The 27,832-nt window shown below is 44.3% G+C and overlaps 1 protein-coding gene across 2 annotated transcripts; it reads right to left on the bottom strand.

Moving 5' to 3' along the window:
• Positions 1-306: 306 nt before the first annotated feature.
• LOC123783680 (T-lymphocyte surface antigen Ly-9-like) lies at positions 307-27,832 on the bottom strand. 2 transcript variants are annotated; one of them, XM_045784589.2, is made up of 10 exons: positions 27,304-27,831; positions 23,280-23,609; positions 12,926-13,201; positions 12,094-12,423; positions 10,593-10,862; positions 9,086-9,187; positions 8,089-8,142; positions 4,542-4,822; positions 4,119-4,190; positions 308-1,048 (listed from the first exon to the last, which is right to left on the bottom strand). In XM_045784589.2, exons 1-10 carry the CDS (start codon positions 27,422-27,424, stop codon positions 980-982), a joined length of 1,905 nt encoding a protein of 634 aa, XP_045640545.2. In that variant the 5' UTR covers positions 27,425-27,831; the 3' UTR covers positions 308-979. The 2 variants fall into 2 exon arrangements, with proteins under 2 accessions (XP_045640546.2, XP_045640545.2); XM_045784590.2 differs by lacking the exon at positions 12,926-13,201 and having other exon boundaries at positions 307-1,048; positions 27,304-27,832.

The raw sequence follows: 27,832 nt of genomic DNA, 5'->3' as shown, positions 1-27,832 counted from the left end.
CTTTCTTTCCCTTCCCCTTCTTCTTCTTCTTCTTCTTCTTCTTCTTCTTCTTCTTCTTCTTCTTCTTCTTCTTCTTCTTCTTCCTTTCTTTCTTTTTTTTAAGATTTTATTTATTTACTTGACGGAGAGATAACCAGGGAGAGAGGGAACACAGGCAGGGGGAGTGGGAGAGGAAGAAGCAGGATTCCAGCAGAGGAGCCTGATGTGGGGCTCAATCCCAGGACTCTGGGATCATGCCCTGAGCCGAAGGCAGATGCTTAACGACTGAGCCACCCAGGCGCCCCTCTTTTTTTTTTTTTTTTAAGATTTTATTTGTTTATTTGACACAGGGGGAGAGAGAGAGAGAGAGAGCACAAATAGGGGGAATGGCAGAGGGAGAGGGAGAAGCAGGCTCCTAGCATCACCACTCGAGCAGAAGGCAGACACTTCACCACTGAGCCACCCAGGCACCCCTAGTCTTTCCTTTCTTTACCAAAGTGGCAGGGCTTGCTGTCACATGGGTACATTATCACGCATTTAACCACATTGCTACTAAATGGACATTTAGGTTATTTCTGTCCTTTTATTTAAAAAGATATTATAGTGGACATGATTTTACATAGATCTTTGTGTCCGCAAGTGAGGATATCCATTGGATTCATTTTAGCAGCTGTTTAGAAGATGTCGTGACGGTCCAGGGTCCTTTCGGCAATACTGGGCCAGTCTTGGCAGAGCTCTGAGGTGGTGCATCTGAGCTGCGAGGGGAAACTATATGAGCACACAAGGAGACGGACGGAGCAGGGACTTCTTGAAGGCCGCGACTCCAAGAAGGAGCCTGTGTCTGATCTATTAATGGGCTTGGGAAGTCACAGGGGTGGAAGGCAAGGGGTGGGTCAAATCCAGGCATCTTGGAGACCCTGAAGACAATTTTGAAGTTCTTCTGTCTGGAAGAGCTCCTGGCCCTCCAGCCGCGGGGAAAGAAGCAGCAGCTGTTCTCTTTTCAGGTGAAATTTTCATAGGTAGGGATATCGGGAGACTCAGGATCATTCTGTTGTGGTGGCAGCACCACCTGTGAGCCAAAAGACACACAAGAATATGGTTAAGAAAGCCTGGGAGGCCCTGGTTTCTTCGGCCCTGTGCTGGTGAGAGAGGAAGGTCAGGCCAGGCTAAGACTGGTCCATGCTGTAGGAGTCAGGTCATATGGGCTGGCCTAGCGATGGAACAATCCATCAGGCTGATCAGAACCTCCTAATGGGAAGCTGGCTAGGCTCTCTGTAAGGGAGATAGAGGGCAGTTCGGGGCAGCAGGTTGAGGGGATACAAAAATGGCAATAGAAGGCCTTGCTCTCAAGAAGCTACTGTCTAATGAGCTCAGTCTCTGCCCTGGCTGGAGAAGCGAGACAAGCATCTATAGAGAGATATTCCAGGTGGTGGAGGTTATGCATCGAAGTAATGGTCCAGACTCTTTGGCCTTCACGTTTCCAGAGTTCTGAGGACTCCTTGTTTAGGGAAGGCCCTGAGGGGCAGGTGAGATGCGAGCTGATGTAGAGAGGAGGGGAGGCAGCGTGTCAGTAATGGCTCAGGAATAGCATAAGCCTTTGAGATATCATGCAGAGACATGTGCAGAAAATAATGGCTAACGTAAGCTTGAGAATTTCCTGACCAAGTGGGCAATGACAGCCTTAGGGGAACCAGAATCAGGACTCATGGTCCTGAAAATTCTGAAGACAAGGGATAAATCCCGTCAAGACCTCGGCTGAGGAAATGCATTCATTTCCACTTAGACTGTGAGTGAGGGTGTTTGCAGGGATCTGGAGTCCCTGGGGTGGTGTGGGAGCCATGCAGGACTGACCAGACAGGTCGTGACTCAAGGCCGTTCTGAAACTCAGAGTAGGGACTAATGTCCAAGACTTTAAGATTGACCAGTATTGGCCTAAACACAAAGGGCCAGGTCAGAGTAGAAAGCAGCTTTGGGAAAATAGTGAAAAGTGCAGAGGAGGTCTCAAGGCCTCAGGTGAAGCACCTTACTGGCTCAGCCTAGGCATCGTTCCACAAGAAAGGACACGAGGTAGATGATGGTTGAACGGAGCTGAATAGCTGCACCAACGTTTAACTGAGCAGATTCTATCCATCTTTTAAAGTCCAATCCAAATTATCTTTTTCATGAAGTCTTTCCTGTCTACCTCAGTGCAGTGATATCTCCCACTTTCAATGTCTGGAAAACTCTTAGGAACTGCACACCTAACGGGTAGTATGTAGAATGTTTTCATTTCCCTTCTAGGTGATTCAATCGGCTCCATGCCTCCTCCACAGAAAGCCAGTAAGATAACAGGTCTTCAAGGTTAAGGATAGTGCCTTAAACGTATCTCAATCCCCATAGCATTCAGCCTAGTTCTGGGCAAACAAAAGAGGTTCAATAAATATCTATTGATTGATTCGTCAATCACAGAGAAGCAGCATAACTGAAAAACTTTGAGAGTTTTTCTTTTTTAAAATCTTGTTTGGGGGCGCCTGGGTGGCTCAGTCGGTTAAGCATCTGACTCTTGATTTTGGCTCAGGTCATGATCTCAGGGTGGTGAGATGGAGCCCTGTGTCTGGCCCCGTGCTCAGCGGGGAGTCTGCTTGAGATTCTCTCTCTCCCTCTGCCATCCCTCTCCCCTAAAATAAGCAAATAAATCTTTAAAAGAGTTTTTTTGAGCATGTTAAAACAAGGAGTAAAAACAGGGAGGGAATTCAGGGGGAGATTTGAAAACAAAAGTGTATATGAACCCGATGTTTCAGGGAAGTGAAAGCAGAGCAGGCAGCTAGATTCAGGTCAAGGTTAATTGGTTAAGATTATTCAGGATTATTTTAAAACTCTTTGTAGTTTTTATTTTATATGCATATATATATTATATATATATATTTAAAGATTTTATTTATTTGAGAGAGAGAGCACGAGCTGGGTCAGGAGGGGCAGAGGGAGAGGGGGAGGGAGAAGCAGAATCCCCACTGAGGAGGGATCCCGACTTGGGGCTCAATCCCAGGACCCTGAGATCATGACCTGAGCAGAAGGCAGACGCTTAACCAACTGAGCCACCCAGGTGCCTTGTATTTTTATATTTTTTAAAGATTTTATTTATTTGACAGAGAGAGAGAGCACAAGCAGGAGGAGAGGCAGGGGGAGAGGGAGAAGCAGGCTCCCTGCTGAGCAGGCATGATGCCGGGCTTGACCCCAGGACCCTGGGATCATGACCTGAGCTGAAGGCTGAAGTTTAACCAACTGAGCCACCCACACACCCCTCTTTCTGGTTTTTAGTACTGAAAGTCCAACTACTGTCGGTGTGACCTTAGGCAAAATTAGCTTCTGCGAATCTCAGCTTCTTTTGTTAGAAAATGTGGATGACAACATATTTGTAGAAGTGTCTTAAGGATCACATGAGAATATGTTTGTCAATGTTTTATAAATTTGATGTGAAAGTTACTTATTATTATTATTTAATGGTAAATTCTACCATTAAGGGATCTTTTAACATCACAATAAAACCAATGTGTTGTAGTTAATAACACGTTTTCCAAAAAATCTTGACATTGGACTATTGGTTAATTTCCAATTGTTTTGGGAAATTGCCATGTTGATGGATTAAGATTAGGGTTAAGACTTAGAAATATACATAGATCATACAGTATTTGTGTTTACAGTTTCTCATTTTGGTCAGTGTTAAGAATCATCGGTATAAAACATTATTAAATCAGGGGCACCTGGGTGGCTCAGTCGTTAGGCGTCTGCCTTCGGCTCAGGGCGTGATCCTGGCGTTCTGGGATCGAGCCCCATATTAGGCTCCTGGGAGCCTGCTTCTTCCTCTCCCACTCCCCCTGCTTGTGTTCCCTCTCTCACTGGCTGTCTCTCTGTCGAATGAATAAATAAAATCTTAAAAAAAATTATTAAATCAATTAGAAATATTTAGCCTTTGGCCAAACAGATGTGAATCAGAAATACTTGTTTAAGCATCTCTGTTGACCATGGAGTGTGTCAGGTGGATGTACAGTGGAGAGAACCGAAGCTCCTTCACCATGGGGATCTAGGACTTGCAGTTAAAACGGTCTGCACAATAGGTCCTTGCTGTAGGAGCCTCGAGAAACAGAGAAGACTGTTTTCACCTTCTGAGGTGTCTGTAGTCTGCTGTAGATTGTGGCTGAACTCTCCTTCTGCTCAGGAACTGGGGTCTTTCCCTGTAACAGACCAACATCAGACTATCCATAATCACCAGATGAGAGCTTCATGTTTAGCCCTGAAGGAGAGGGGACACCCCACCAGGTTTAGGCTTCACACACAAGGTGATGGCTGCCTTAGGGTGCTTCTGGTTGCTCACACCTCCCTTATCAATGGCCCAAGATCGGGAGCTGAGGATGAGCTCCTTCACTCCAAGGAACCCCGGGGTTCGGTAAACATGGATAGAACCACAATTATCTGTCCATGTGCTGCTGGTCCTGGCGCCTGGTTTGGAAGGACCAGTTATCCAGGATATTGGATGGTTCTAGAAGTGGTGGAGGAAGGAAGGTGTACTGATCAAAAGAGCTCACCTGCAAGTTGAAGAATACTTGCGTATACACTGTGTGGTCTGCAGATGCAGCCACCATGCTTTCTGGGGTGATGAGTTCATACTCTGCTTGCCCCTCAGATGCTGAGTCAGATCCAGTGCCCTCCTGAGAGAGCAAGTCATTCTCCTGGTATCTTCCAGCCTTGGGTATGTCAGTCCTCTCCTGGTCCTTCTCCGTTGTTTCACTGCTGTCAGAGGTGCTGTTGGAGGTGGGCCTATGCTGTTGCTTGGCAGTCTTAGGGAAAGTGTCCAGCTTCTGACACCCTTGGGAGAACATATTGTACAGTGTGTGTCCAGCAGTGAGTTTTGAACACATTGTGCAGGTGGTAAAATGTGTGCCAGCCCCCACCTCTTTCTTGTTTTGTGCAAGGATCCAACCTGCTCTGATTTCTACTCCAGGTGAGGCCTAAAGAACTGGAGGAGAGGTTGTTCTCCTGTCTCCCCACAGGGGACTGTATTCCACTCTCCTTTCTCCCTTCCTTTCAAACATTCACTCATTTCCACTCGGTAAACATTCATGGAGTGTGACACGGGATGGACTTAGCAACACTCGGTGAGCTGACCTGGCTCTGTTGGCTAAGCCACCCTAACTGCCATGATGTGTACTCTGGGAAAACACAAAGGTCATTAGATCTGCTCTTGAAGGAAGACATTGTCTAGCGGGGGGGTCAGATCCATACAGAAATCAACGAATGCAAGCCCAGCTCTGGCAAGGGTGACATGAAAAATGGAAGGAAAATGTGAGGACATAGTCTCTGGTTAGGAAGCAGAGAAGAACTCATGGAGGTGGTAGGATCGAGGTGGGCCTCGACAGAGGAGCAGGGTTTTGACGAGTGACAGTCTATTCTTCGTTAAAGAAGCAGCATGATTAAGGGCAGGTGTGAAATATTCTTTTTTAGAAAAAGATGGTATTCAAAATATTTAACAGGTGCAATGGACTGGGTGTAGCTTCATCAGAATGGGTGCCTGTATTGAACAATTGGTTGGCGAACCAGGTGCATGTCTAGCTGCCTTTGGGGGCACATCAAGCAGCCCATTTGGTCTGAGTGCAGAATAATAATGGCTCACCCTTAGGGGCACTTGGGTGGCTCAGCCGTTAAGCATCTACCTTCGACTCAGGGCGTGATCCTGGCGTTCCGGGATCGAGCCCCACATCGGGCTCCTCCACTGGGAGCCTGCTTCTCCCTCTCCCACTCCCCCTGCTTGTGTTCCCTCTCTCGCCGTCTCTCTCTGTCAAATAAATAAATAAAATCTTAAAAAAAAATGGCTCACATTTACCAAGTGCCTAGTATGTATCAGACACCATTCTAAACACTTTTCATTAATAAACTTATGCAATCTGCATGAAACCCCATAAAACAAAACTATATTTATTTTTTGCAGATGAGGAAACTGTAGCACATAAGGGTTAAATATTTGCCTGAGTAAGTGGTAGGGTCAGGATTTGAAAGCTGGAAACCTTGTCTCTGATGTTCTCCCCGCCCCCCACCCTGATGTTCTTAACTAATACTCAAAACTACTCCCTATGGGCTTTGCTTAGGAAAAAAGTAGGTAAAGGTGGTCTGGCTAAATATGGAATGAGAATGTAACAGTAATTACCACCTACTGAGTGCACACTGTTGGCACTGACCCACTCAGTACTCACAGCAACTCTAAGAAGTGGGCGCATTTATTTTGCAAGGTAAGGAAACTGATGCATAGAGATTGAATTGCCCAAGATTCGCTAATGAGCATAATCAAGATTTGAACACAGGACTCTCTGGTCTCAGAACATATACTTGGCCCCTAGGTTTTATTGCTTTTTGAGTAACAGACAAAGGCCATGAGGAGCCATTGATGGTTTTAGAGCAGTCAGAGTTGAGCTTTGCAAAATGATGAGCAGAAGGGATAGAAAAGAGGAACTCTGGAGAAGGAGTGTCCAGTTAGGAAATTATTATACTATTTAGGGAAGAATTAACAAGGCATGGGATTGTCTATTAATGAGGACTGGTTAAATAAATTAAGGCACATCTCTAGGATGGAACGAATGGGAGTCAGTCTTACATATGCTAATATTACTAGAATATTCTCTTAAATTAAAAAAGCAAGGTTCAGGAAAATGCTATAGATTGTTCCCATATGTGTAATTAAAAGAAAGACACCTACACACATACACACACACACACACACAAACACACACATGCACAAATATATTTAATGACCATAAATGCATTAAAGACCCCGAAAGGATTTAGAAATGCATCTTAACGATGAAGGCCTCTGGGGGGAGGGACCAGGAGATTGGGATTTGGAAGAAGATTTAATTGTATACCATGTGGATCTATGACTTTTCAGTTAAAAAAATCCTATTCAATAAACAAAAAATTTGTGACACAGCGAACCTCGGTAGTGACAGATCTAGAGAAGAGGAGACTTTGGAGAGATGTGGGGAGGTTAAAGAAGCAGACCTTGGGAGCTGAGGAAAGGTGCTGGGGAGGGAGGAAGACCAGAGGTGACAGTGGTGTCCCCAACACTTCCTTACTCCTCCTCCTGTGCCCGGAGCACCAAGGAACAAGGGCACAGGCTGGGCGAGACCAGGGTCTGCCCCAGGCTGTGAGGACGGAGCTAGTAGGAAGCTTCACACTTAGCCTCATTCCCACTTCTCGTTCCCTTTCTCTTGGTTACACTTTCCCATCAGAAAAGCCTGCACTGTTGGGTGACTCGAGCCACCAGCGTCCCACCCAACACCTCCAGTTCCATCTCTTTGGGGGATCTCCTCCATGAGAGGTTACGTGGGATTTTTTAAAGCAGGGTTTGTCTCAGCAGGTGGAGTTTGGGGATTCTTTAGAACCCCAGAGCTTCGAGTTCAGGGTGGTAATTGAGGATACTGAGCAATGGGAAGGGGGTGGTAAGATGCAGGCATCTCAGCTCACCACTCCAACACCCATCAGGACAGTTCCACTTTTGCACACTTTGTGCAATTGGGGTGTTGCACGGTATTTTGTTTGAAGGAGGCATTCCTTAGCTTTTTCAAAAATCGGAAAACCACTGACACAGTGATGACCTTGGGTAACAGTTGTCCCAGACAGTCTCATGGGTTTGCATTTTAATTAGGTTTTCGTTTTGCTCCTACCACAGATTTTTACCATTCTATCTGGCCTTTGTTCCTCCATTCTCGGAATGAGGAAAATAACGTCATCCTCATTGGACACCACATTTAAGTGATGATAATGCCGGAGGAACCTTGGAGACCCCAGAGAATAGGTTGCCTTTTCTAGCTCTGGTACCATCTTTCCAGAGTCCATCCTGGTTGTGGTTTCTGTTCCCAAACCACCTTCCTTCTCCAAACCACATTACTTCTCAAACTTTAACAGACTTATGATTCACCTTAAGACGCAGGCTAGAGTTCGGTATCTGGGGTGGTGCCCCAATTCGCATTTCTGGCAAGCTCCCGGGGGATGCTCATGTTGCGGATCGGCAGACCACACTGAATACATAGGAGTTTCCATCCGGCCCGGGGACCCCACAGCCCGTGTCACTGATGATCTTACCTGGTGCATCTGTCGGCATGTCAGCGTGGCTGGAGCTGGAGGCTGGGACTGAACCTGACAAACCGAGGTAGAGAAGGGTTATCAACAGGTCTGCGAGGAGGGAGGTGTCTGATTCTGAGTGTCAAAGGAGTTGGGGATAGATTTCCAGGGACAAAGACAAGACAAAGGCACTAGGGAGGAGGTGAACCCTGATGTGAGTAGGAGCCCATGGGAGAGGGTGACCAGCGTCCTAAGGTCATCTTCAACTAAGGAGAGTGCCCTGGATCCTCCTGCCATCCCTCTGCCCCCTCTGTGGTAGCCACTCGTCAGATTGGTTTGCCATCTTGCAGGAATTGTTCCAGGGATCCTATGTGTTCTAACCCAATATGCTCTTTCTGGGAACTAGTCCATTTCCCCTGCAATATGAAATTCCAAGGGAGCTGCCAATCATAATAGTTAATCCCGTTGGCCACAATGATTGATTGTTCCTAGCAATGGTCACATGACCCAAGGCTGTGCCAATCAGAGATCTTTTGAGTTGGAGTTGGAGGGAAACTTCTTTTTTCTCCTCCTGGTGGCATACCTCTTAATAGGTGTAAGTTTGGAGCTACCAATTGCTGTGTTGTGGCACACCCCACCCCCACCCCTGTCCCTCAGCTCAAAGCGAAAAGTAAGGGTGAGAGATGGAAGGCTCTGGTGATTTTTGAGTCTCTGGTGACATTTGTCCGTAAGGCCAGTGCCTTCCCTGTCTTCCCCACAGATTATGTGAGTCCCAGAATAATAAATCATACCTCCTGCACCGTCCCCCCCCCCTTTTAAAGGTAGTTTGAGCCAGGTTTCAATGATCTGTAACTAAATTTAGAGTCCCAACTAATAGCCCTCCCCACCGTCACTCTGAGAAGAAATGAAGTTTTGGGAGAGAAGGAGTAGGAGGGGATCATGAGAGGGTAGACGAGCCTCCAAAGGTCGCAGGGATATGGTCTAGTGTTGGCAGGTGCCAATAATCTCAGAAACCCACACAGTCTTTTTCGCTTCCAAATGCACCAGATGAAGACCGCAATGCAGGGGATGAAAACCGTCACGAGGAGCACAGTGTAAAGCTCTGTGTTTCTCTCAGGCCCTTTGAAGAGGAATGAACGATATTAATATAAATAATGACAAGGAGATTGGAACAAACAATGGACAAAGCATAATGGCCATCCTACCTGCCTCTTAAAATTTCATGCTATTGCAGAAAATATTCCTTTTCATTCATTCATTCATGCTACACCTATTTCTTGAGCAGGCATTGCTCTGGGCTGAAGCTATAGCAGTACCTAAGGCGGACACCGTCCCTATGTAGAGAGATGTATGCCTTGCCCAGTGCCACAGAGCTTTAAATACCTAAACAGGATTTGAATGTAGGCTGCCTGATCCTAAGACACCCTTATCCATCACACTACACTGCTCCTTTCTGTAAATGGTGTAAGGGCAGTTCTAGGCTCAAGACAGAGTTAAGATTTCCACTTAATAGGGCTCTGTATCCATCTGTCAGCCTGACCTGGCATCGTCACATCCTAGGTAAACCTTCCTTTTTTCTACTTCCTTCTAGAGCAGAACAGAGCACAGAACTCAAGGTCCCAATCATGCTTTTGCTCTGTGACCTTGGACAAGTGCCTTATCTTTTCTGAGTCTCAGTGTCTTTATGTTTTGGAGAGTAGTAAGAGTGTTTGCTGCGTAGGATTATTGTGAAGTTGATTGTGTTAAAATGCACAAGGACCTAGAATAGTGCCTGGCATCTAGTAAGAACCACTAGGCTCCGGTAAGACCACTTTCTAGCTTCCACTCACAGTCTGTGTTCCTTTGTGGTCTACATTCCTTCACCCATCAATTTCTATCAACTCATCTCCACTAACTTCTGACACTGTGCTGCCCAAGTATGGTAGCCAAAAGCCATGGTATGAGCCCTTGGAATGTGGCCAGTATGACAGAAGAATTAAACTGCTTATTTAATTTAATTAAAAAAAATTGAAATAGAAATATGGTGATTCAGTTTCTTATTGGAAAATTGATAAGTAGGTTTGGAACAACTTGGATATGTAAATCTATTTTTTTTAACTGTAACTTTTATGAACTCTGAATACAGATCAAGTACTTCCATTGGAAATTTGGCATCTGAATTGAGATGTGCTGTTAGTGTAAAATACATACTGGGTTTCCAACAACTTAGTACAACATGAAGTGTAAATTATCTCAAGGATAGTTGTATTGAATACAATCCAAAATGGTGATATTTTGGATTTAGTGGGTTAAATAAAACATATTATTAAAGTTAGTTTTGCTTGTTTCTTTTTGCTTTACCTAATGTGGCTATTAGAAAGTGTAACTCACATGTGTGGTTCCCATTATATTTCTATTGGAATGTGCTGCTCTGAAGTACTCTTGCCCACACTCCCTCACTGCACTGCTTAAAGAACCATTCAAAATGCAAACACTTGAATCCAGGCATCCAAGGCCCTGAGGTCTGAGCAGACATAAAGGATAACCTGGACAGATGTTGCCAGAAAGAAAGTGCTGGGAGCTGTTGCTGACAGGGTTGCTGGCGATGCATGTGAAATTGGGATGATTTTCACCACTTGTCCAAGAAACATTGAGGTGAGGTCCCCCTTGGGACTCCACGGTTCCTTTCGGTAGGGGGGTCCATCTATACGTCACGTTGTGTCCACTGTCCTCCACTGAGCATGTCAGGCTGAACCTGCAGATGCCGTCCTCAGCAAGCCCAGGATGCCAGGTAATTTTTGGCTTCTTCAATCTCCCTGTGTGAGGAGAAAGACAGTCCTAATGCAGAGTCAGGCCTGCCTGCTGGGCAGTCACCATGTCTTCGCTCATTCAGAATACACTCATGAAGTTGGGGGTTGGAACTGCATTAGGGCTGAGAAATGCCTCCAGAAGTCACAGGCATTTTGGAGTATACCTGGCCTTTCTCTTGGTAGCCATGAAATCTCAGACATGTCACTTCACCTCTTTGGCTCTTTGATGCTCAGACGTTAAATAAAGGAGCTAATGAAAACTGGAAAAAGAAAGATATCACATCATTCTATACGGTACCGTGGGAAGAACCAGCAAACCCATCAGCACAGGTAAGTACAATGTTCCATGTGCTTTGAAGACTCTTGAAGTCTTACAGGGTGAGGTTCCATCATCTCAGTTTTTAACTCAGGAGATAAAGTGTAAAGGGGTGAGTGCAGCGCCGACATGGAGTTAGTGCTCAATAAATGTTAGCGACTTCAAAAGAAATATCACATTGGTGCCAGTTATTCCCAATTTATTATTATGTTTACTTAATCTTCTTGCCTCTTTCTAATAGCTGAGTCACGGTATGCTACAGATGTGGACTAGCTGACTTCCAGCATATTTTAGCAGGACCATGCCTGGTGATTCTTCACAGATACTTAGACACCACGAAACCCAGGCAGGGGATGTGATGACTATGTCTGGATGGCACAAGCGAAGCAGCTGGCAAACATAAACCCAACTGTCAAGCCAAGCTCCGGTGAGGCCCAAGCCTGAGGAGAAAGACTGCAAGTTCTGTCCCTCACACTCGGGAAAGCCAAGCAGCCGTCCCTCGTGGGGATCATAGGCTCTTTAGACACTAAAGCCTTTCTCCTCAGTCTTCTCTGAGTCCACTCCAGCCAGCTGTGCCCTTATTCAAAATGAAAATGTTCTACAAAAATGCAGGTTGAAGAGTTCTGAGACCCCCTGACAAGCAATGCAGAGGACAGGGGCAAGTACTGAAGGTTGGGTGGCGGAGACCCTAACTCGAAGCCCAGCAGAAGGGGGACCTTGGCAGGTGGAGTTTGCCTAGCTGCTGGTTGGAAATTTTTCCTCCTGTGAGTTGACTGGTCTGAACTCAATAGCTGTCCTAGTGATCCGAGGCATTGTGGTAGGTGGAGAGGCTCAAGAGAGGAGGGAGGCAAGGAAAGCAGCAAAGAGGAGAAACATCTCAGGGAAGGAATCTAATCATGAGCTCTCTGCTCAGAAACTCACCGTAGACAAGCAGGGTGACAAGTTTTGTGCTGATGACTCTGGAGGCCTTTGAGCACACATAGGCATAGTAGTGGCCAGCATTCTCCATCTTTAGCTGGGCAATGATCAGGGAGTAGTCTCGGCTCGAGTTCTTGTTGGGATCCTTGAACTTAATGAATGGATCAGCTGTTGCTGCTTCTTTTTGCTCTTTGCTGATAATAGATGTGTTAAACATCCAGACGACGTTCTCTCCGGAGTGACTGGCCGAGAGTGTTAGAGGCAGGGTGACCGACTCCCCCAAGATCCCCACCACTATCTCCCCCATTGACTCTCCTCTGGAGGCTCCTGGAGCTGCAGTCAGAGATAAGACATTGTGGCTTTAGTCATTGGTTTTCTTCCCTTAACTCTCAGCCTGCCTGAAGGAGATTGAAGCCCCATAGGCTCTCCTGCCCGCACCCCTTTTCCCTTGCTCTGATTGGGCAACCCTGTTGAGCACTTGTTGTGGTCAGATATACACCTGGCTCTGCCTTTTTCATACTCAGGCCTCTCTTGCCCTCCCTGCCCTTCTGAGGAGACCTCAGGGGATACCTCCACCCAAACAAAGAACAAACTAGATCTCTTCATCCATACCCTCTTCCCTTCCCTCACTCTACCCTAGAGTTTCACAGTTCCCTGGGAGTTCCCAAGTGCCCTGCCAGTCTCTCTCAGGCCCCAGAGGGTAGACAACAAGAGTTCTTCAAGCCTGTGTTCTTCCCCACTCTATCTGTGTCCTGCCAGAACCCTGGCAGTTTAGACTCCACGGCTGCTCAGACTGTTTCTGGGATCCCCTGGAGGGCCTAAGGGGAGCCTGCACCTGTACAGAATTGCCGGGCATAGACGGGGCTGGAGGTGTTCTGGCTGATGGGGTTCCTGGCTGTGCAGGTGTATGGCAGGTCTGGGTCACACAGCCTCCAGTGGATGATGAAAGTGGAGCCCTCATGGGATTCAGAAGCATGGGCGTCCTTTGGGGTCCAGCTGTACAGAGCACTTGTCCCTGCCCTCTCCACAAAGCAAATCAAGGTAATGTTACAGGAGCCATTATCAGACATGTTCACAGACTTCATGATGACTTGAGGCTTTGGCACCTGCTCTGTAGGGACAACAGCAATGAGGAGATTACTCAGATCCCTTCTGCAGCAGGAAAGGGCTGAGAGAAGAAGGTGGTGATGATAGAAGACCTAGGGACAGAAGAAAAAAGCCAGAATACCCGTTCCAGGGGAAGTCTTCTCTTAGTTTCCCACCACAGCCCAGACTGAGTGCCTCTCTTCCACACTTCCATAAATCCTGTATAGGTGTTATCTCCATGACTCAACATGACACTAGTCTGATTACTCCTCTCTCTCCCCATCAGTAAATGAACTACTTGAGGACAAGGCCAATGCCTGTGCCTGAATATCTAACACCTGACTGGCCCACAAAAGTCTCTCTTGAATGTCTGGTGAATAAATGGATAAATTAGTCAGTCCCAAACACTGTGGAGCAGGGAGCTCTGCCTCTAGAATTTGAGTTGCTTTTGCCTTTTGTTCTGAATGTATGACCATTGTGCTTCCAGACCTTCTTCCTGGTCCTTTCTTTCCCTTTTGTTCTATTTCCTCTATCCACAGTGTGTGTGTGTGTGTGTGTGTGTGTGTGTGTGTGTATGCATGTTTAAGTTTGCTTTTTTGGGGGAATTGGTAATACCTAAAATTGAAAAGATACAAAAAAGTGTAAATAATTTAAAAAGCAAGCTTTCTTGTCCCCAGCTACTTATTTGCTCTCCCCAGGAATTACTGTTATGAATTTCTTGTTATCTTTCTAGAAATATTCTAGGTATCGATACATATATGATAGTATACTATATATGTATATACTGTCCAGAACCCTTTAAAAATTTAATAATATATTGAATTTCTGGGGAAGATGGCAGAGTAGAAAGACCCTGAGCTCACTTGTCCTATGGATACAACGAGGTAACACCCACATCAATGTAAATAACCCAGAAAATGACCTGAAGGCTGGCAGACCAAATGCGCCACAGCTAAATATATAGAAGAGGTCGCATCAAGAGGGTAGGAAAGGCAGAGATGCAGTTGGGAACTAAATGGACCCACAGGACTGTCCATGGGAGGGAGGGATGGTGTGGATGCAGAGGAAGGACAGAAACAGACTCACCCCTGCTCCTGCAGATTTGCCCCCTCCAACTCAACTTGCCTGGGTCCCATTTACTACAGGTCCCCTCCTTCAGCCCACTGGGGCAAACCTTGATAACACTGCCCAGCTGCCCCTGAGTTCTCCTGTGGTCTTGCCCCCTCCAATGTGCTCCCAGCCAGAGCCCATCCAAAGTGGTGCCACAAACCTGGCAGTGTGCAAGCAGTGCCAGCAGGGGCCAGCACCACTCAAAAGTGACTCTTGTCCCAAGGAGAAGGGAAGATTAGCCCCCCCCCCCCAAAAAAAAGTCCAACTGTGGCCCTAGCAATGGGCTAGAGGCAGACATCTGGTCTGAGTGCAGGCCCTGCTCACCAAGGAAAGCCTCTCAGGGAACAAAACAAGGAAAGCACCCTGTGTTTCAGTGCTACTGCATCTCTGACAAATGCCTGGTCTGACTCAGCTCAAGCCGAGGCAGCCCTAGACTGGCCCACTAACAACACAAGGACCAAATCCTGCCCACAACAAGCAAGGACGGTCATTGTAGATGACTGGAATGAGGGCAAAAGTGGCTCAGCCACACCAGCAGGGCACACACAACATACATAGGAAACACCCCTAAAGCTCCAAGTTCTGGTGAACAGGAGACGTTTCACTTCAGGGCATTCCAGGACCTCTTCTTCCTAAGGCCACTACTTTCAAGAGCAGGAGACACAACTGACTTTCCCACTACATATAAGCAGACACAAAGAATTAGACAAAATGAAGAGATAGGGGAATATGTCCCCGATGAAAGAACAGGACAGACTCATGGCAACAGAGATAAAAGAAACTGAGATAAGTCATATGCCTGATGGAGAATTTAAAGTAATGGTCAATGGACTTGAGAAGAGTGGAGGACCTCAGTGAAACTTTAAAAAAGAGATAGAAAACATCAAAAAGAACCAAGCAGAGAAGAAGAACTCAAAAACTGAACTTAAAAAGACTCAGATAGAGGGGCATCTGGGTGGCACAGTTGGTTAAGCATCTGACTCTTGGTTTCAGCTCAGGTTGTAACCTTAGGGTCGTGAGATCGAGCCTCACTTTGGGCTCCAGGCTCAGCATGGAGTCTGCTTGAGATTCTCTTTTCTACTCCCTCTGCCCCTCCCACTCATGATCTCTCTCTCTCAAATAAATAAATAAATCTTTAAAAAAAATACACAGATGAAATAAAAAGTAGACTAGAGGAAGCAGGAGAATGAATCAACGACCTGGAGGACAAAGTAATGGAAAGCAATCAAGCTGAATGGGCGAGAGGAAAAAAATAATAAAAATTGAAAATAGACTTAGGGAATTCAGCGACACCATCAAGTGTAATAACATTCATATTATAGGAATCCCAGAAGGAGAAGAGAGAGAAAAGGGAGAAGAAAATTCATTTGAAGGGGGCGCCTGGGTGGCACAGCGGTTAAGTGACTGCCTTCGGCTCAGGGCGTGATCTCGGCGTTATGGGATCGAGCCCCACATCAGGCTCCTCTGCTATGAGCCTGCTTCTTCCTCTCCCACTCCCCCTGCTTGTGTTCCCTCTCTCGCTGGCTGTCTCTATCTCTGTCGAATAAATAAATAAAATCTTTAAAAAAAAAAAAAGAAAAGAAAATTCATTTGAAGAATAATAGTTGAAAACTTACTTACTGAATCTGAGGAAGGAGACAGAAATCCAGATCCAGGAGGCACAGAGAGCCCGCAGAAGTCAACCCAAGGAGGTTCACACCAAAAAACATAGTAATTAAAATGGCAAAAAGTAGTGATGAAGAGAGAATTTTAAAAGCAGCAAGAGAAAACAGTTACATAGAAGGGAGATCCCATGATGCTATGAGCTAATTTTTCAGCAGAAACTTTGCAGGCCAGAAGGGAGTATCATGATATATTCAAAGTGCTGAAAAGAAAAAACCTGCAAGCAAGAGTATTCTATCCAGCAAGGCTATCATTTAGAATAGATGGAGAGACAAAGAGTTTCCCAGACAAAAGTGAAAGGAATTCATGACTACTAAACCAGCCCTAAAAGAAATGTTAAAGGGGACTCTTTAAGTGGAAAGGAAAGATCGTAAGTAGGAGTTAGAAAAGTAGGAAGCACAAAAGCAGTAAAAATAAGTTTATCTATAGAAATCAGTCGAAAGATTCACAAAATAAAAGGATATAAGGTATGACACCATATACCTAAACTATGGGAGGGAGAGGAGTAAAAAAATGGGTTCAAATTTAAGTGACCATCAACTTAATATAGACTGCTGCTGCTCTGTGGAGAAGATGTTATATACAAACCTAATAATAGTAAGCACAAATCAAAAACACATAATAGACATGCAAAAAATAATGGAAAATAATCTAAGTTTACCACTAAAGAAAGCCAGCAAACCATGATAGAAGAGAGCAAGAAAAGAAAGAAACAGAGAAGGGGGCACCTGGGTGGCACAGCGGTTAAGCGTCTGCCTTCGGCTCAGGGCGTGATCCCGGCGTTATGGGATCGAGCCCCACGTCAGGCTCCTCTGCTATGAGCCTGCTTCTTCCTCTCCCACTCCCCCTGCTTGTGTTCCCTCTCTTGCTGGCTGTCTCTATCTCTGTCTAATAAATAAATAAAATCTTTAAAAAAAAAAAAAAGAAAAAAGAAAGAAACAGAGAAGAACTGCAAAAGTAACCATAAACAAGTAACAAAATGGCAATAAGTACATACTTATCAACAATTATTTTGAATGTAAATGGACCGAAAGCTCCAGTCAAAAGACATAGGGTAACAGAATGGATAAAAAAGCAAGACCTGTCTATATGCTGCCTACAAGAGCCTCATTTCAGACCTAAAGATACATGCAGATTGAAAGTGAAGGGATGGAAAAGCATTTATTATGCTAGTGGAAATGAAAAGAAAACTGGGGACGCGATACTTGTATTGGACAAAATAGACTCTAAAACAAAGACTGTAACAAGAGACAAAGAAGGACACTATATAATCATAAAGGGTACAATCCAACGAGAAGTTATAACGATTGTAAATATTTATGCACCCAACAGGGGAGTACCCAAATACATAAAACAGATGATAACAAAAGTAAAAGAAGTAATTGAGAGTAATACAATAGCAGGGGACTTAACACCCCACTTACATCAATAGATAGATCATCCAAGCAGAAAAGCGACAAGAAAACAAATGGCTTTGAATGACACATTGGACCAGATGAATCGAACAGATACATTCAGAACATTCTATCCCAAAAGAGCAGAATGCATATTCTTTTCAAGTGCACGTGGAACATTCTTCAGAGTAGGTCACATACTAGGCCACTAAACAAGTCTCAACAAGTTCAAAAAGATCAAAGTCATATCATGCATCTTTTCTGACAGCAACACTATGAAACTAGAAATCAATCACAAGCAAATCAATCACACAAATACGTGGAGGTTAAATAACATGCTACTAAACAATGAATGGGTCAACCAAGAAGTCAAAGAGGAAACAAAAAAATACATGGAGACAGATGAAAATAAAAACACAACAGTCCAAAATCTTTGGGATGCAGCAAAAGCTGTTCTAAGGAAGAAATTTATAGCAATAGAGGCTTACTTCAAGAAGCAAGAAAAATCTCAAATGAACAACCTAACTTTACACCTAAAGGAGCTAGAAAAAGACAAACAGAACCCCAAACCAGTAGAAGGAAGGAAATAATCAATATTAGAGCAGAAATAAATGAAACAGAAGCTAAAAAAAAAAAATAGAACAGAACAATGAAACCAGGGACTGGTTCTTTGAAAAGATCAACAGGGTTCTTTGAAAAGATCAACAATCAACTGCGGGCTTAGTCAGTTAAGTGTCTGCCTTGGGCCCTGGTCATGATCCCGGGGTCCTGGGATTGAGCCCCGTGTCAGGCTCCCTGCTCAGCAGAGGGCTTGCTTCTCCCTCTTCCTCTGTTGCTCCCCCTGCTTGTGCTCTCTCTCTCTCAAATAAATAAATAAATAAATAAATAAATAAATAAATACTTTTTTTAAAAAAGAAAAGATCAACGACATTGATAAATCTTTAGCCCATCTGGAGAGGGGGGGAGGTGGAAGGGGATAGAAAGAGAGAGAGAGAGAACACTCAAACAAAATCAGAAATGAAAGAGGAGAAATAACAACTCACACCACAGAAATACAAAGGATTATAAGAGAATATTATGAAAAATTATATGCCAACAAATTGGACAATCTAGAAGAAATGGATAAATTCCTAGAAACATATAACCTCTCAAACTAAATCATGAAGAAATAGAAAATTTGAACAGACTGACTACCAGCAATGAAATAGAATCAATAATCAAAAAACTCCTCAAAAATAAAAGTCCGGGGGGCGCCTGGGTGGCACAGCGGTTAAGCGTCTGCCTTGGGCTCAGGGCGTGGTCCCGGGGTCCTGGGATCGAGCCCCACATCAGGCTCCTCTGCTGGGAGCCTGCTTCTTCCTCTCCCACTCCCCCTGCCTGTGTTCCCTCTCTCGCTGGCTGTCTCTCTCTCTGTCAAATAAATAAATAAAATCTTTAAAAAATAAAAATAAAAAAAAATAAAAGTCTGGGACCAGACAGCTTCACGGATGATTTCTACCGAACATTTAAAGAAGAGTTAATGCCCATTATTCTCAAACTATTCCAAAAAATAGAAGATGAAAGAAAGCTTGCAAATTCATTCTATGAGGCCAGCATTACTCTGATTCTAAAACCAGATAAAGACACGACAAAAAAAGAAAACTATAGGCTAATATTTCTGATGAACATAGATGCAAAAATCCTCAACAAAATATTAGCAAACTGAGCCCAAAAGTACATTTAAAAAATCATTCACCATGATCAGTTGGGATTTATTCCTGGGATGCAAGGGTGATACAATATTCATAAATCAATCAACATGGTACATTACATCACCAAGAGAAAGGATAAAAACCATTTGATCATTTCAATAGATACAGAAAAAGCGTTTGACAAACTACAGCATCCATTCATTATAAAAATCCTCAACAAAGTAGGTTTAGAGGGACCATAACTCAACATAGTAAAGGCCATATATAAAAAACCCACACTTAACATTTTACCTAGTGCTGAAAAACTGAGAGCTTCCCACCTACGGTCAGGAACAAGACAAGGATGTCCACTCTCACCACTTTTATTCAACATAGTCCTGGGTGTCCTAGCCATAGCAATCAGGCAACAAAAAGAGATAAAAGGCATCCAAATTGGTAGCAAAGAAGTAAAACTTTCACTGTTTGCAGATGGCATGATACTATGTATAGAAAACTGATACTATGTATAGAAAACCCTAAAGATTCTACCAAAAAACTCGTATAACTGATACATGAATTCAGTAAATTTGCAGGATTCAAAATCAATATATAGAAATCCATTGCATTTCTTTCTTTTTTTTAAAGATTTTATTTATTTATTTGACAGAGATAGAGACAGCCAGCGAGAGAGGGAACACAAGCAGGGGGAGTGGGAGAGGAAGAAGCAGGCTCCCAGCAGAGGAGCCTGATGTGGGCTCGATCCCATAACGCCGGGATCACGCCCTGAGCCGAAGGCAGACGCCTAACCGCTGTGCCACCCAGGCGCCCCTCCCTTGCATTTCTATACACTAATAATGAAGAAGCAGAAAGAGAAATTAAGAAAAACAATCTCATTTACAATTGCACCAAAAATTACACAAACAACGAATCATGGAACACTACATCAAAAACTAATGATGTACTGTATGGTGACTAACAGAACATAGTAAAAAAAAACAAAAACAAAAACAAAGCCAATTGCACTAAAAATAATAAAATAGTCAGCAATAAACTTAACCAAGGAGGTGAAAGACCTGTACTCTGAAAACTGTAAAACACTGATGAAAGAAATCGAAGATGACCTAAATCAATGGAAAGATAGTCCATGCTCATGGATTGGAAGAACAAACATTATTAAAATGTCCATGTAACCCAAAGCAGTCTGCAGATTTAATGCAATCCCTATCAAAATACCAACAGCATTTTTCACAGAACTAGAACAAACAATCCTAAAATTTGTAGGGAACCACACAAAACCTGAATAGCCAAAGCGATCTTGAAAAAGAAGAAAAAAACTGGAGTTATCCTGATACCAGATTTCAAGATATACTACAAAGCTGAAGTAATCAAAGCAGTGTAGTTTGGCACAAAACTGGACACGTAGATAAATGGAACAGAATAGAGAGCCCAAAAATAAACCCATGGTTATATGGTCGATTAATCTTTGACGAAGGAGGTATGGATATGCAATGGGAAAAAGACAATCAACAAATGGTGGTAAGAAAACTGGAAAGCTACATGCAAAAGAAAGAAACTGAACCACTTTCTTGCACCATATACAAAGATAAACTCAAAATGGACTGAGGATCTAAATGTGAGACTTGAAACCATAAAAATCCTAGAAGACAGCACAGGCAGTAATTTCTCTAACCTGGCCATAGCAACATTTTTATAGATATGTCTCCCGAGGCAAGGGCGATAAAAGCAAAAATAAACTATTGGGACTACATCAGAATAAAAAGCTTCTGCACATCAGAAGAAACAATCAACACAACTAAAAGACAACCTACTGAATGGGAGAAGGTATTTGTAAATGACATATTTGATAAAGAGTTAGTATCCAAAATATATAAAGAACTTATACAACTCAACACCCCAAAAATAAATAATCCAATTAAAAATGGGCAGAAGACACGAACAGCATTCTAAAGAAGACATGCAGATGGCCAACAGACACATGAAAAGATGCTCAACATCACTGATCATCAGGAAAATGCAAATCAAAACCACAACAAGATATCATCTCATACCTGCCAGAACGGCTAAAATAAAAAACACAAGAAACAACAAGTGTTAGCAAGGATGCGGAGACAAAGGAACCCTCGTGCACGGTTGATGGGAATGCAAACTGGTGCAGCCACTGCAGAAAACAGTATGGAGGTTCCTCAAAAAGTTAAATATAGAACTAACATATGACCCAGTAATTCCACTACTGGGTATTTACTCAAAAAATATGAAAACACTGATTTGAAAAGATACACGCACCCTTGTGTTTATAACAGCATTTTTACAACAGCCAAATTACAGAAGCAGCCTGTGTCTATTGATAGATGAACGGATAAAGAAGATATGGTGTGTGTGTGTATATATATATATACATATATATATGAATATACATACATGTATATTGAATGTATACATATATGAATATACATATATGTGTATGTGTGTATATATATATATATATGAATATTAGTCAGCCATAAGAACGAATGAAATCTTGTCATTTGTAACAACATGGTTGGTTCTAGAGAGTATTTTGCCAAGTGAAATTAAGTCAGTCAGAGAAAGACAAAAACCATATGATTTCACTCATATGTGGAGTTTAAGAAACAAAATGAACAAAGAAAAAAAAAGAGAAACCAAAAAACAGATTCTTTTTTTTTTTTTTTTTGATTTTATTTTATTTATTTGACAGAGAGAGACAGCCAGTGAGAGAGGGAACACAAGCAGGGGGAGTGGGAGAGAAAGAAGCAGGCTCCCAGTGGAGGACCCTGAGGTGGGGCTCGATCCCAGGGACCCGGGATCACACCCTGAGCCGAAGGCAGATGCTTAACGACTGAGCCACCCAGGCGCCCTCAAAAAACAGATTCTTAACTACAGAGAACACACTGATTGTTGCCAGAGGGGGGGTGGGGGATGGGTGAACTAAGAGAAGGGAATTAAAAGTACACTTATCATGACGGACACCAGGTGATGTATGGAAGTGTTGAATCACCATATTGTACACCTGAAACTAATACAATACTGTATGTTAACTATGCTGGAATTTAAAAAAAGTTGACAATGTATCTTGGAAATTGTTGTATGTCGGTACATACTGAGTTCATTCGTTCTATTTCTATTTGCTGCGCAGAATTCCATTTCTTTAACATATGCAGAGCAGTCAACGAGGTCAAACTACCTGGCAGGAAGATGGTGCCGTAGGCTGAATTGTTTCTTCCCAAAGTTCGTATTTTGAAGCCGTAATTCCCAGTACCTCAGAACATGATTTTATTTGGATATAGGACTGTATTTGGAGATAGAGGTCATTAAATTAAAATGAGGTCATTAGAATGGTCCCTAATCCAAAATGACTGGTGTCCTTATAAGAAGAAGAGATTTAAGACCCAGATGACACAAACAGAGGGACGACCATATGAGGATATATCAAAAAGGTGGCTATCTGCAAGCCTAATAGCAAGGTCTTGGAAGAAACCCAACCTGCTGACACCTTGATCATGGACTTCCACCCTCCAGAGCTGTGAAAATAAGTTTCCGTGGTTTAAACCACCCAGTCTGTGGTATTTTGCTGTGCGAGCTAGTACAGGTGGGTGAAGGATATTAACAGAGTTGCAGAAAAGAGAATACAAGTGGCTCTTAAACGTATTTTGGCTGTGTTTTCACTCTGACATCTGTATTTATGGAACTGGGTGAAAAGGACCAACATGGTAGTCCTATTTGTCCTAGACAGAGGAACACCTAGGGAGAAAAAAATCGGTTTTTAAAAATAAAAGCTCAGGGGTACCTAGGTGGCTCAGTCAGTTAAGCCTCTGCCTTTGCCTCAGGTCATGATCTCAGATTCCTGGGATTGAGCCCCATGTCCAGCTCCGTGATCAGCAAGGAGTCTGCTTATCCCTCTCCCTCTGTCCCTCTCCCTTGCTTGTGCTCTCTCTCTCTCTTTCTCAAATCAATCAATCAATCAATCAATCTTAAAAAAAATAAAAGATCGGGGTGCCTGACTTAGTCAGTTGAGCATCCGGCTTTTGATTTCGGCTCAGGTCATGGTCTCAGGGTCGTAAGATTGAGCCCCACGTGGAGTCTGCTTCAGATTCTCTCTCTCTCTTTGCCCGCCCCCCCCAAATAAATACATAAAATCTTAACAAACAAATGAATAAATAAATAAATAAATAAACAAACAAACAAATAAATACATGATAAAAATCCACAGAAGCTCTCTGGAACTCACCATAGACATGCAACGTAAATTCCTTGTCAGTGGTGAATTTAGAAGTCTTCCAGTTTATCTGGGCTTTGTAGGATCCTGCATCTTCCAAAGTCAGGTTGCTGAGAGACAAGGAGTAACTGTTTAAGCTGATGGTTAGTCGGTCCTGGTAGCTTTTGGCCGTAACGAAAATCTTTCTTTCTGCAGTTGCTAAAGCAAGAGCACCTTGGGGACCATTCCAGGCGACGTGCTCAAACTCTGTGTCTACTGAAATGTTCAGGGGGAAAGTCACCGAGCCCCCTAGAATCCCGGGCACCACTGTTGGGGTTGAGTCCTTTCCAAAGGCTCCTGGCCCTGCAGGGACAAAGGAAGGACTTGGAGGAACAGCTGGACTCCTCAAGTCAGCCTTCATTCATTCAATAAAAACATACTTGGAAAAAAATGTCAGATGTTGAGAAATGAAATGAAATTCCTGCCCTCCTTCCTCTAGGCTTGTTGCCCAGCAGAATCATTCATTCATTTCCTCACTTACAAAACACGCTATCGCACAATCACATCTACAATAATCAGTAAAACAGACTTTCTAGGTTTCTGTCCCAATGAGGAAATTAGCCTGGTGACTTGGGGTGAATTTTTGAATTTCTCTGAGGATCAGTTTACTCATCTATAAGACAGAAATGTTCACACCTATGCTATCCTCCTTTAGGGATATGATAGACATGGAATAAGAAGAGGTTGCTATAAATCATAAAGAACAAAAGAAGTAAAAAAGGAGCATCTTTTAAGAAATGAGTTGAGTTGATGGATGGCTACCAGGGTGGATTGATGGACAGGTGTGTGAGAAGGCTAGTGAAGTGAAAGTAGTGGTAGAACCAGGGTGGGAAGCACATGAGTGTTAGTGCAAAATTCTTTCAAGTTTTCTCTGTGTTCAAGAATTTTCATAATAAAATGTCGGCAACAAAAGGAGCATTTCTCATCTCTATCTCACTCTTCCTTTCCCTCATTGTCCAGGGGATCTCAGACTGGCTTTGCCTTGGCCAGGGAAATCTGGTCTGTCCTTAGGAACAAGGTTTGGGGTTGGAATATAGTAGCATGGATACTGCTCCCGATTTCTTCATCTCGGGAAAGACCAAGATCTCTGATAAACATTGTTACCATGGCTTCCACAGGCCCAGCATCTGTCCAAGGCTGTTCATTTCCTTGCAGGGGCCCTGTGAGTGTCTGCTGGGTGACCCCAGCCTGGATTCCTAGGGCTTCTGAGGCTCTGGAGAGTCCTCTGAAAATTCCAGGTCAAATCAGATGGGTTCAGGACCCAGATTACTCCAGGAATCTGGGTGGAAAACTAAGTAAAAAATGTTAAAGAGAGAGGAAAAACCAAAGTACAGCCTGGAGGGCTGGAAAGAGGCTGAAGTGCTCTCTGAAGGCTCAGAGGGTACAGAGTTATGCAGACACATAGAAGAGACACCTAGATTGCTGCAGACTGGTGTAGGGCCAGGGACCAGGGGGTGATTCTCTATCCATATCAGCCAAGCACTTGGACCTTGTAGAGCGGCAGCTAGGAGGACGCAGGGCTAGAGACCATGGATAAGCTAGGCTAGGTCAGTTCAGGTGGATTCTGGGGGCAGTCAGAAAGCAGAAACTGGGTTGGTGCAATGTTGGTTTGAAGTTACCTGAAGGAGAGCTCTTCCCATCTAGAAGATATTGTTTATGATTACAATGACATATTAGCACTTTGTAGAAATTACCTCATTCAATCCTCAAAATTATCTGAAAATTAGCCCCTGTTTACAGATGAGGAGCTAAAATTTCTAGAGTTTTAGCTGCTTGTTGAGATGATGGGGTGGTCAGCTGCAGAGCCCAGATTCCATGTACGTGGTGCCCCAGAATGTGGAGGCCGAGAGCGCTGACCACCCTCCATCCTAGGAGCCCAGAAGGTCCTGAGTCTTGGCTGGGCACATATGACTGCACCCATCTCTCCTAACATCAAAGATGAGCAAAGGCGCACAGACTGTCAGCAAGGGGAGCGGGGTGTGGTTCCTATGGGTCAAATCCTGTTACTGTTGCAGCAAACAACGCTACGTGACTCCCGGGATAGTGACAGGAGTCCCAGGTATCAGCCCTCTTATTTTGAACTCTGCCATTTGGCAAATAATAAAAGGGTGTTCAACGATTGTGATAACTGAATTTGCCTTCCCCACCTTTAATAGTTTCCAAATAATGCACTTAGTGATTATTATAACAATCAGCTTCCACCAACTATGTGCCAAGAGCTTGCTTACAGATATCATTTTTAATCTATAAGAGAACCTTGCAAGATACATCTTACTAATCACATTCTACATTTAAGAAACAGAGGCTCACACAGCTAGGAAATAATGGAGCAAAGAATTAATTTCAAGTGTTTCTGATACTTGCAGGGGCAGAGGACAGACTGCTCCAAGGTGGGCCACTTTGACATGAAGATTATTCTGAGCTGCAGGCAATCGAGACCCTGTGGGCTCAAGAGAAACATTTGCCCCTCCCTTAACCACACAGAAGAATCTGAATCGGGGGTCTTTCCCAGAATAAGGGTTACTAGCAGAGATGAATTTTATCTGAGTGTCACATTACATGGCAGGGCAAACATCTAATTACGAAACATCTGCTCTTCTCCGTATTGCCCTGTGAACTACACTCCTTCCCTCTGAAGTCCCAGACCCCTGCCCCCTTCTCCTTAGTTTGGGATGACACAGATACCTCATTTTGCCTGATGGTCTTTGGAATTTCCGTGTCTGTGTGGATTCCCCAGATATATGCTATTAAATTTGATTTTTTCTTGTTAATATGTCTCATGTCAATTTGATTCTTAGTCCATCTAGAAGGACCTTGAAGGCGTCAGGAATTCTTGCTCCCCAAAAAGAGATGGGACATTCTTGCTCCTTGACATACTGAAGTGGAAGGACTTTTCATCCTACTGCCTCCTAAGTTCCTGAAACCACTACTTGGAGACACAAAAGCATCAAAGAAACTCTCTGTTAGACCCAAACAGTGAAGTTTGAGGTCATCCCCAATCAGTGGAGCTAGACAGAGGGAGATGCTTCTTTGCCTTGAGGTTACTTGTTGGTCATCTGAGGCTTGGGTGACATTCGACAGGCAAACTTCAGGTTTATCTAACACAGCCAGGAAGCACCCCAAGAATTGAGTTGGGTGTGGATATAAAGAGCCATGATGCTTGTAATGTTTTCATGGTGAGCAAAGATGAGATGGAAAATGAAGAGATCAGACTGGAACCCAGCCCTGGAGTCTAGGCCCCACCCCATACATGCATCTCAGAGTTCTTCTAGAACTCCCCTCACTGCCCACCCCTCCCACTCCCACTGCTCTCAGGTCCCTAAGCTACAGTGCTATCCTCCAAGGTCTTGGAGAAAACAGGATTCCCAGAGGGACAGTAGATGTCACTATCCCTGCTGCCTGAAACCCTCCCTGGGGTACTGAGTCAGCTCTGCCCACTGGCCATGCTGCTGAGAGACGTTTCCCAGAAACTAGCAGGACTTGGGCCTTGATGGGGAGGTAGGATGTGGGGAAAAAAGGACATTCAGAGAGAAGCCACCTAGCCCAGGGCCAGACCATCTCCAGATCCCCAGGGAAACCTGCAGTTCGGGATATATGATAAATGTGGCAGGGTGTAGAAAGAAGCTCCAGCAGTTCTGTGTCCCTAAGAAAGGGGGTGGCTTGTCATCAGAATTTTCCCCTACCTGTGGATTTTATCCACATTATACAGGGAACAAATGCATCCCTCGGCATTTCTTAGCAGGAGAACATCAGAGTGAGAGGAACGTCGTCTGAGCCCAGAGCTCCTTGAGACGGGGGCTAGAATGACACCTGCTCACGGAGAGTGACTGCGAACACGCTCACACACAGACACGTACAGGAATTAGGTGGAAGCCGCAGCAGAATTACCACAAGGAGAGGAGTCTCCTGATTTTACCAATAAGAACCCCAGCAAACAATGTCACCGGCCCCGGAGGGAGACCACTAGCAAGTGGTGGTGGCCATAACGGGGACTTACCTGTGAGCAGGAGGAGACAGGTCCAGAGAAAGGAAGAGAATATGCGTGGCTGGGTCTTCTGTGGTTTATTGGAGAAGGGCTGGGGAGCCCAGTCATCCGGGTGTTGCCTCGGGCCTGCCATGTTGGTCTGCTTTTGGATTTCCGGCTGAAAGAGGAAGCACTTACCACAGACTCCTGCGTGTGCGGCTGTGTGTCTCGGGAAGGGTGGTGTGTATCTGGCACCACAGACTCCTCCCCCTCGCTCAGGCTGGGGTGGGGGTCCCAAGATAGAGAGTTGCCTGCTCTACTGACTGAGCCATCCAGGTGCCTCTCTCATGGCCTCTTCTCGAGTGTGGGGTGGGTGTCATGGCTTGCTGCTGCCCGGTAGAATGTGGCAGCAGTGACAAGCTGTCGCTTCTGAGATTAGGTGACAAAAGGTTGTGTCTTCCATCTCGGTGTGTCTCTCTCTCTCCCACCCCCAGCTCTATTTGCCAGGAACCAGGTATTGTGTTGCGAGCTAAAGGCTTCAAGACAAGGAGCCAGGGAGACT

This window comes from Ursus americanus, chromosome 2 (assembly GCF_024610735.1).
Source record: "Ursus americanus isolate L20-20 chromosome 2, mUrsAme1.1.p, whole genome shotgun sequence".
Classification (NCBI taxonomy): Eukaryota; Metazoa; Chordata; class Mammalia; order Carnivora; family Ursidae; genus Ursus; species Ursus americanus.
The sequence above is the reverse complement of the archived record's forward strand: the minus strand, read 5'-3'. Positions and strand labels throughout refer to the sequence as shown.

Coding starts and splice junctions, on each gene's coding strand:
- LOC123783680 (XM_045784589.2), bottom strand. CDS start 27,424: ATGGCAGGCCCGAGGCAACACCCGGATGACTGGGCTCCCCAGCCCTTC. Junction 13,202..23,279: donor ATTTACGTTGCATGTCTATG/GTGAGTTCCAGA, acceptor TTGTCCCTACAG/AGCAGGTGCCAAAGCCTCAA. Junction 1,049..4,118: donor GACTACAGACACCTCAGAAG/GTGAAAACAGTC, acceptor TTTGGCTCACAG/GTGGTGCTGCCACCACAACA.